Source organism: Manihot esculenta, chromosome 15 (genome assembly GCF_001659605.2).
Source record: "Manihot esculenta cultivar AM560-2 chromosome 15, M.esculenta_v8, whole genome shotgun sequence".
Classification (NCBI taxonomy): domain Eukaryota; kingdom Viridiplantae; phylum Streptophyta; class Magnoliopsida; order Malpighiales; family Euphorbiaceae; genus Manihot; species Manihot esculenta.
In genome coordinates, this window is record NC_035175.2 from 13,318,534 (window position 1) to 13,329,477 (window position 10,944).

General features: G+C 31.4%; 1 protein-coding gene across 2 annotated transcripts; it reads right to left on the reverse strand.

The window, feature by feature from the left end:
* Positions 1–46: 46 nt before the first annotated feature.
* Positions 47–8,625, reverse strand: LOC110602129 (sulfite oxidase). Of its 2 annotated transcripts, none has more exons than XM_021739559.2 (12): positions 8,311–8,625; positions 7,780–7,895; positions 7,625–7,687; positions 7,489–7,525; positions 7,264–7,345; positions 6,043–6,161; positions 5,804–5,920; positions 5,240–5,350; positions 4,913–5,014; positions 3,415–3,462; positions 2,195–2,413; positions 47–429 (listed from the first exon to the last, which is right to left on the reverse strand). In XM_021739559.2, exons 1-12 carry the CDS (start codon positions 8,383–8,385, stop codon positions 313–315), a joined length of 1,206 nt encoding a protein of 401 aa, XP_021595251.1. In that variant the 5' UTR covers positions 8,386–8,625; the 3' UTR covers positions 47–312. The 2 variants fall into 2 exon arrangements, with proteins under 2 accessions (XP_021595251.1, XP_021595252.1); XM_021739560.2 differs by having other exon boundaries at positions 5,825–5,920; positions 8,311–8,623.
* Positions 8,626–10,944: the final 2,319 nt, after the last annotated feature.

A 10,944-nucleotide genomic window follows, 5' to 3' on the forward strand; every position in this document is an offset into this window, starting at 1 on the left:
TCTTTTAGTGTACAAGGGGTAGAGTGATTGCCTCTGAAGAGTTTTATGGTCGTCAAACACTAATCCATATTTAATCCATTGCAGAGATCCAGCATTCTATAGACCCTAACGATTAATGGTCTATAATCCATTTATTCTCTAACAAAACCCCCTTAACAAAAGCACAAGTCATTTTGACCAACATAGACTATGACAAGCTAAGGGTAACATGACTATACTGATACAAAACAAAAAGCTAAAGCAACTTAGCACTTCCAAAGCATTAGAAATGTTGTCCTAGTACTGGTAAGGAAAACAAAACCCGATCATCGTCTATATGTTTGAGTGACCAACTCGGACTTGAACTCGATGCCACGATGTGTTAAGTATCCCTCTCAAATTCCAAATATCCCGTACATTTTCAGGTTGGACATTTGCTCCTGAATCCACCTGTCCAACAAGGAAGAGGGAATATCATGTATTGCAAAATTATAAGTAAAATAACGAATACCAGAAATACCATTCAAATAGAATGCCTGCTTTACTTAATAGTTTTATTCAAAACATGGGCCAATGCATCTGAAATTTCAAGGAACAAGGAAATTTCTTTAGGGAAAATTATTATTCCACCTCTGATTTAGTAAAACCCTAATGATTCCTCTATTTTATAAAATATAAAAAAAAATTACTATTTAACTCCTGAAATCCTAATGATTTCTCTATTTTATTAATTAATTTCTCAATTTTAAAAAATATATTAAAATATCTATGATATTTTAAAAAGTCTATTAATTAGTCTCTAATTTTTATTGTGTTAAAACTATTGAGATTCTATGCTATAATTAAAAGAGAATGTTATAGAAAGTTGAATCTATTTAAAATAATTGTATCTCTATATTCCTAAATTAGAGATTTGATATATTTTTATTATAGTTGGAACATCCCTTTATTTATTATATTATACTATATATGTCTTGAATCTTTTATTATAAATAGAAAAGTTTTTGTATGTAGTGATATAATCTAATTCAATAAAAATATACTTCTTTGAGATTTTATATTTATATTCATAAATATAAGATTTATAGTCCAACCCCGTAAATGAATATAAGATTTATAGTCCAACCCCGTAAATCTTGTAGCCTTGTAGCCGAACAACGTAAATCTTCTTATGTTATTTCCTTTTTTTTATTATTGTAAATCTTTTTATGTTATTTTCTTCTTTTCTATTATTCTAAATTTCTTCTCTATTATTCTAAATTTAATAAATTATAAGTATTTTACTATTTAATTTCTGTATTTTAGTATTTTAAAAAACCTTATTAATTGATCCTCCAATTTTATAAAAAATATTAGTTAGTTTCTTATTTTAAACTTTTTTATAATATTCAACAGTTAAAATTCACGGTAGAAATAATTAATAGACCATTTTAGACTTAGAATATATTTTTAAAACCGAACGACCAACTAATAAGTTTTCCTATCATAAGGACTAAATAATAAATTTTCTTAAAATATATTAGTTTCTATATTTTCAAGCCGTTAACTATTTAGTTCCTCTTGTGAACTGCAGAGGAAGATAGTTGTGATTTTAAAATTATAGGAACTAAATAATTATAATTTTGAAATTATAAGGAACAAATATTTATGAAGTTGAAATTGCAAGGACCAATTAATTGTGGCTTTGAAATTGCATGGACTAAACATTTGTGTTCTAAAATTGCAAGAACTAATTAAAGATAAGGGCATTTTAGTCATCTAAACATTACCAACTGCTTAAAGAAAAAAAAGAGGGATTAAAAATAGTTAACAGATTGAAAAGTCCAGGACTCAATAGTGAATGGTTCAAAAAACATGAACTAATATGTTTTTAAAAATGGAAACACTACATAGTCAGTTCCATTAAATTATAGAGATTAAATGGTAAATTTCCCTCTTTTAATAGGTTAGCCATACCCAGAAGCTCTCAAGCTTTAGTCTGCATTCAAATGGTAGGACTTTACAAAACTGTGTTTGTACCAACTATAGCAAAGAAATCATAATTCCAAAGCTAATTTAAATTATCTAAAAATTTATTGCCTACAATTTTATGTACTTTAGCATTAACACAGTTCATGCATAAACATGCAAATTGCCACGATTATTGATTATTTCAGGTAAGAGAAAAGTGAAAAATGGAATTATAATGAAGATGTTCTCATAGAGGAATACATACTGCTTTTGCAACAATCTCTGTAGGATGCCGAACATCAACTGTGACTTCAAAGAGCACCCATGCCCATTTGTCACTGCTCATGTCATCTGCTGCTATATAAGGGACACCAGTCTTCTGGTGTCGGGATGCTTCCATCCAGGTTTTGCCACCATCAACAGACACATCTATTCTTTCAATTCCACGGCCACCTCCTGATGCTGCATATCCACTGACTTTCACCTGCAAAGTTATGGATACAAGAAGAGTTTGTCATCTAAATAATATCATGTTGAGGAGTCTAGGCAAATATAGCACCTTCATAAAAAGGGAAATATTCTTACGCCGTGCTAGGGAGAGAGAGGAATGGGGAGGGGAGTAAAAATGGGGCTGTGGTTAAGAAACAAGTTTGTGGGTCACAAATTGGCCATTCCCTCCCCTTTCCCAGACACGGCATGAATTTTCAATCATCCAAAAATAGCTTATCATTAAAAGATCTACAAAACCACTTAATACAGGCACCACAAATTAAACCATAGCCCTAATAAGAAAGTCAAACACCAAAAGTACCATAACTAATCTAGATAAGCAAAATAACAGAACTACATTTTTCTAGATTTCCCTTTTCTTTTACTCCCTAAAATGCCTGTTGGGTGCTCTCGCATCAGTGAATGCACATCTTAAAATGCAACCATACAAAAAGAAACTAGAATTTGAGCTTAGTTAACAGAAATAATCTGAGAGTTGAATAGAACATGTAATGGAAATTAAAGATTCAAGATGTGAACCAGACTATTGATGATAAAAGGACTACAGGAAAGGAGAGGAAGGCATAAGGCATCAACAAAAACATCGGGGAACTTTGTGAGAATATTAATACAAAAACCAATTAAAATTCATATTTGTTTCAACTCTTCGCTATGCCTTGAAGTGATTATGTCAGATAAGTTACTTGGAACTGAGGATAACACTTTGGCAATAAACACATGAACTCTGGAAAATATGGGAGTCTAACCCCTTATCAGATACCTGTAGTCAATTGTAAGAAGCATAGCCTAGAATCATAAAAAATCTGTGAAAATTTCAAAGCAAACAAGTACTAAGCCATGTAATCACTCAAACGACCTGTTTTATTGTCCATGTGATTAGAAAGGAGAAAAGATTGTTTCAAACTAGATGTTACCGCAAGTCATAATGTATAAAGAAAAACCACCACTAAGATCCTTAAAAGCAATGGAACTAACCTTTCCAGGCTTTATTGCAGTCACATCCTCTAAAGAACAAACTGCACACTGCCAATCAGTATACCATGAGTGTGAGACAATAAATTACTGTCTAAAAGAAAATATCTGTCAGTCAATTACTTCTTGTGCTATAAAATAACAATAAAAAAAATAGATGCACACATGAATCAACCCACCTATTTCCCCCTTTTCTTTTTTTGATGAGTATTGTTGCATTCAGATTCAACTGATAAAATAAAACAATAACAGCTATTCGAATTGCACTTTTGGCCCGAAAATACTTTTCTATATTACAAATGCAAAAACTTAAGTACTAAATATTCCGGGGAACAAAAGAATTAGTATTGTTACGTGTTGGAGATGTGAAAAGTAAAATACACCAACTTTTGACGTATTGCTATGTGCTATAAAGGAGAGAAATTGTTAATTTATTACCATCTTTTTCTTATTGTGATGCTCCTGCATATATTTGAAAACAGCAAAAGGTTTAAATCGACCACAAAACTTTTCACCAAAGTTTAAGTAAGCCCGATTCAATCTTTTTGACCAAATAAAACCCAGAACTTTACCTTTTAAGCTCAAATAAGTCATGATCTTTTTTTTTTTTTTTTTTTTGCAATCTTAAATATTAAAAATTATTTACTATTTTTAATTAAACAGAAATTAAAAATACAATAGTACATGAATAAAAATAGTAAATAATTTTAATATTTAAAATTACAAAAAAAATTAGGTCAAGACTTATTTAGACTTAAATATAAAGTTTAAAAATACAATAAAATACATGAATAAAAAACAAGTAAATAGTTTTAATATTTAAAATTCCAAAAAAAAAGGGTCAAGACTTATTTATACTTAAATATAAAGATTAAAAATACAATAACACATCAATAAAAATAGTAAATAACTTTAATATTTAAAATTACATAAAAAAGGTGAAGACTTATTTGAGCTTAAAGGTAAAGTTCTAGGTTTTATTTGGCTAAAAAATTGAATTGGGCTTATTTGGACTTTGACGAAAAGTTTGAGGGCTTATTTGGACTTTGATGAAAGGTTTGAGGGTTGATTTGGACCTTTTTTTCCAATTGAAATCAGCTATTTGACAAATTTCAAGCAAGCCATTGTCTGTATATAAATTTTACGCTTTTAGCAGTTGGAAAGACGCTTACAGCAACAGTATCCTGTCCTGTAACTGTTTGGTCATTTGGATGGAGAGATGCTCAATTCTTTAAAAATCAAAGCTTGCTTTTGGAGTTATTGTCTGATAGACAAAGTACCATTTTTGCTTCAGTGTGGATCTGAGTGCCTAACCTTCCATGCGAGTATAATTAGAGGGCATCACTTTATTATTTCATTTATTTCCAAATATCTTTTAGTCACAGAGAGGGGGATGCCTTATCCTCTAAGTTGCATCTTTTCCCTTCCATCTTTAATGAAATACAATTTTATCAGAAGGAAAGGAAAAAAAAAGGTTCTTTGCAGCATAAGCAAGTGATACCTGAACAGGGAAATCCATTTGTGGCCTCCTTGTGGACCAATCGATGTTATCCCAATCTACTGATGGAGGAAACATTTTGTAGTCCTTTTGCATAAAGAATCCCTGAAGATAACAGAGCAAATGCAACCATATGATGGTTAGAAAGAGAATGGGGAGCGAGGGAAAATGAATTTTTGTTAAATTTTAGATATAGTGCAGTTATTTCCACATATCACTTTATCCAAGCCCTCGGACCAAGACCATTTAAATTAAAAACTCCATGCCATCATGCAACCACCAAGCTGTGGAAATGAGCCACAATCTAAAACAAAGATAGCACTTTCCTACCTGACATTCTTCTGCAATTATGTTTATGGACTCCAACCATTTGACAGAACGTGCACCTATTACACCTGGGACAACAACTCGCAATGGATACCCATGATCCCTGTTTAGAGGCTTTTGAATGAAAGCAAGATGATAAACTAATATCAGTATAATTTGTAGTGAAAATATTTCACTGGAATAAGGATGAAAGAACACTCCCAAAATCTAAACCCCGCAAATGCCACAATTTCATTATCTATGAACCTTAGGCAGTAATTTTCACATAGAAATAACTCCACTATTATAATAGCATTTTTCAAGAAGCAGCAGCATCCCAAAGGCAGCGGGAAAAAACAAATAACTTGCAGATAAGCACTTACACTCTATCAGTTACTATGAAAACAACCAAAATATCTCATATTGATGGTCTGAAATTACTATTCATATGACAGAACAAGCATTACTTCCCCCTCTCACTATTCATTTTCTCACAGAATTGTTTAAACAATAGAAACAACAATATTACCATAAGAAGAATACTACTTTTAGAAGTGCTAAAAAAAATAGAAAAGAATACACTAATACAATGAAGGCTGGTTTAGTAACCTCCCCATTCATCTCATAGGCAAGTAAAACATCAGCCTCAGGATTTGTGGACTGACTGAGAGGAATTGATGCCTTGTATGGGCCTCCATTCTCCTCCTACATTTTTCATTGTAGAAGCACATATCAAAAATTACATCATCAAGAAACCTCAATCAAACCACAAAGATACACTAAACAATAGAAAGGTTCACAAAGTTCAAAAAAGACAAGATAAATACCTTGCACTTGTCAATGCTTACAAATTCAACATGTTTCCCACCTGATTTTGTGGTCCTCGTCAACTTGGAGATACCGACAAGTTCAAGAACGTCTGCCAATTTGGCACCACCCCAGACAGCTGAAAGAAAACACTTTATATCAGGGATACTGTAAACTAATTTGGATAAAATTTATGGTCCTTCAAGGACGTGTATATGGAAATATCACAAAATATGGAAAATGTATAGTAATATGAAACACAATGTTATGGGATTAGTTTTCTTTTACTGCATATACTCAAAATTGAAACAATACTACTTATTCTGGGAGGAAGGGTGAGGACAATTCACCATTTAAAACAGAGTTAACCATGCCACCAATGTCTCTTTCAATATGGAGAGATTGGGAATAAGGAGAATAAGTGTGAGGATAGAAAATAAACGTAAATTTTCCTCTTGGCCCCAACATTTAATTTCTTGATCCCCCCAATTTGGAAAGAAAGGGAGAGGAAAATGCACCACCAGAGACGAAGTTACTCAATTTCCCTTGAGAATAAAACTCAATCAACATAAAAGACAGTAAAATTGTGAAGGATGGAACAGTAAGCATGCTTTTTCCTTACATTTCGTTGACTTCGCCAAACATTGCAATACTCCGACTCATTTTGCCATGCCGTAAACATGGCGACATGGAATATGTGTGCGACACATCCTTGAGTGACATATTCATGCATAGCTAATAGAGCTTTTTTTTTCTCTCAAGATGAAGAGCATGTATTTAAATAAAAATAGTTATTTGATTGTATTTTGGATGATATATTTGATTGTATTTGATTATCTATTTAGACTATAATTATTACTATATAACTTTATATCTTTTTTTATTCTAGTTTATTTTATATAACATAAAATGTTAAAGTACCCGTGTCTAAATTTAGATCCATATCCCCATATTTTCTATTTATAAAATTGACAAGTCAAACATAGGGATATGCACCCATTTCTAACACCCGTACCCTAGTCCAAATAACATAGGCTAAACAAAGGAAAAAAGTTTATTTCACCATGCAAACAGAGGGGGAGAAAATAATTTCCCTTCTTTCATTTTTTTCCTACATTTCCTTCCTGCATCTTCCTTTCCTGTTTCAAAATAGTGCTAGAGAACCAAACAAATTTAAGCCTTGAATGCCCCAACTGTATTAAAAAAATTCAAGTACAGATCCAAGATGGAGTAAGACAAACCATTTCCTATAGCAGATACATCCCAGCCAACTCCTCTTACTTTTCTGACATTGCTCATGGCAGTTCTTCTGTTACCAGCACACTGTATTCCTCATAGAAGCAAAAGGGATGAGTTACTTCTATAGAACTAACAGTAGACATGATGGTGATTGTATACAGCAAGGGAAGAATATCATCTAATTCCCATGAAAAATAGACCAACTTAATGTGTAAGTTAGGACACACCTGTAGAGTGGCAGTGACAACATATTTTGGAAGCTTCCTGTTAATTATAAAAATAACATAAATTCACATCCTAGAAGCAAGTAAAGCATGCTAATATATAGCTAGGTCATAAATCAGAATGCACCCATAAACTCACCATATATCTTTCATAAGCAGCTCTATGGGGTTATCTATCAGACCAGTAATAGAAACAGAATATCTGCTTAGATAAACAGCTGGCAGAATCAGTTAAAATAACTGAAAAAATAAAGAAGTTATGGAAGCATAAATGATATTAAATGGGCAGATAACCTCTCTATATCATCAACCACTGGTATAGGTCCATGATTTCTCTTGTAGAAGAAATCCACTGGAGTCACATACGAGCTAGCCAAGGCCGAACGAGGTGGCTCAGCATTAAAAGGTTGCTGCACAGGAGTCAAACAAAAAAGGACACATCAATCAATGGAACACGAAGCTCAACAACTGAGAAACGCTTGTTCACGAGACTGCAAACCAAATGTAAGCTAAGTTCCACAATTTTCAGTTACAGAACAGCAATTTTTTTTACTATCCAAGATGTCAAAAATCCTAAGCAATCAAATTCAATAAAACATTGCCACGAAAAAGTTCAGGCCAAATATTCCGACCCATCAACGAGATTAACACCCTTAATCAGTTCCCCCATGATAACCCATAATCTCTTTCGAAATGCATGTCTGTGTGTGTGTAAAGCTATTACGCCAAAAGCCACACAAATACAAATAGAATCATAATTTCTAGATTAATCTACTGACAACAGATGAAAACAGGTAAATGAAGAAGCAGAGAATAGAAGCCGGCCTTGGAATTGATTTTGAGAGAAGGGTGACGAGGAGGTTCCAGCGAATAATCCGAGGGTCCTCTAATTCCAGGCATTCTCAAAAGCTGATCTTCAAATTGCAGAATAGGAAGCGATCATTCACAGAGAGGGAAAGATTCTTGATGAGAATGGCGAAATAGTGTGGAGCAGTAGGTGAAAAGCTTTATATATGGCGAGGTTTCCCTGGCAATTCTCGATCACAATTCATGTGTTGTGCATTTGGAATCACGAGTCACTATGTGGCAACGAGACCTAAGTTGGCAATGACGACAAATGTTCTTTTGTGTGGCGCGACGCGATGGGCTTGACAATGCCACCCACCCTCTTGGGAGCAAAATTATAGAATGGCCAAAGGTTCAGTGTTATCTTAGAAAAGTTACAATTTATTTTAGCCTCCATATATTTAACAAAAAATATCTTTTATATATTTTTTAACGTACGAAATATTAAAAAATAAAAAATTATTTCTTCTAATTAAAATGAAAATCAATTATTTTAAAAAATTATTAATTACCTTTTAAAAATCTTATTAACAGTCACTGTATAAATTTTATTGACATTTTTTATTTTTTAAAAAAATAAAAAAATCTTATGATTTTGCTCGCCTTCGCTCCAAAGTGTATGATTTTGCTCGCCTTCGCTCCAAAGCTCCAATATGCCTACTGCCACTCAATTCTCCATGTACTCATCTTATTCCATAAAAATACTTCTATATATATATAGTTAATATAGTTAAATAATTTTTTTTTTCTTATTTTAATGTACCATGTTATAATTCATATTACTAAAAATACTATTAAAAATTATAATGTGTATTTGAAAAAATCTTAATAAACAACTAGATCTATGATAAGTAGTATTCGATTTAAATTAAAAAAATTAATTAAATCGAATTAATTTAAAATTTTAGTTCGATTTTTTATTTATTTTGGTTCAATTTTTTATTTTAAAAATTTTAATTATTTCAGTTCAATTCGATTTTAATAAAAAATCAAAAAAATCAAATCAAACCGATTAGTGAGAATAATATATTATTTTTAATAACAAAGAGAGATTAAACTACAATTAAGATTGTAATATTTTAATTAAATCTTAGAATACTAAAAATAAAGGTATAAAAAATAAAAAAAGTTATTAAAAAGATAAAGTGATCAAACTGAATATAATCAAAATAAATCAATCGATTCAAATCAGTTTGATTTCTATTTAAAATTAATTAGATTCAATTTTTATAAATATTAAAATTTTAATTTTTGATTTATTCAATCCAATTCGATTTGAAGCGAATCCACAAACTACAAATCTCAACGTTGTTTAAATAAAAAAAAAATACCTTACTTTTTTGAAGGAGGCCTAGGGGAAAAAAGTTTATAATGGTTTTTGTTAGGGGTGAGTAGTATTCAGTTCAAATCGAAAAAACCGATCGAACTGAATCGATTTGAAAATTTAATTCGGTTTTTTATATATTTTGGTTCGGTTCGGTTTTTAATTTCAGAAATTTTGGTTATTTTAGTTTGGTTTGATTTTGATCAGAAAAAACTGAAAAAATCTAACCGAACCGATTAGTGATAATAATATATTTTTTCAATAATATAGAGAAATTAAATTATATTAAAATTAAAATATTTTAATTAAAATTTAAAATATTAAAAATAAAGTGTAAAAAAATTAAAAAATTATTAAAAATCAAAACTGATCAAACCGAATCGAATCGAACCGGTTCGACTCGATTCGATTTCTGACCAAAATCGATTCGGTTCAGTTTTTATAAATATTAAAATTTCAATTTTCGGTTTATTCGATTCGGTTCGATTTTAAATCGAACCGACCGAATGCTCACCCCGAGTAGATATATTGTCAAAAATAATAAATATCATCAAAAACTTTAAAAGGCTTGAAATATAAATAGATCCGCAAAATTCAATACCCATATAAAAGAAAATCCAGCTCATACATGAAAGGACTCAAAGCCCAAAACCAACTCAATCTAAACCAGGTAGGTCATCCGGAAACGTACCTTCACAACCCAACAAAGATTTATGTAGATGCTGTTGCCAGCAGAAGTTCAATCTAATACTTCATCATTGGTAACCTAGCAACCAACATCTCCAGAAAAAAAAAAATCAGCTAAGTATTGGGAAAGAACTGGGATTCAAAATACTTTGAATCAAGACAACATCTTAAAGATGTCCCGCTCTAGTAAAAAAAGAAGATATGCATGCAAGGAAAAAATCACTTGAAAAAATCAAAGTTAACCCAAAAGGAAAAAGAAAACAACATATCGCAAAGACAACTCTCAAAATCTCAGTACGAATTTGCCTAAAAAACCTAACTAAACCCAAAAAGAAAATTTATAGCCATCCAGTAAAAGGGAGAGCAACTCACAACTGACACGAAGAGAAGGACCTCCCCTACCAAAGGGAGCATCAAAGAGGTTGGTAGAAAATTAGGGATGAAACTCTAAACAAATTCCATGCAATTCAAAGAATTATCTAATTTAGAGAGACTTCCGACAAGCCAACTTATATATATTCATTCACTCACAAAAATTTAATTTTTTTATTTAAGATGGATTATAAACTCTGTCTTTGATCTTATTATTTATGGATATGATT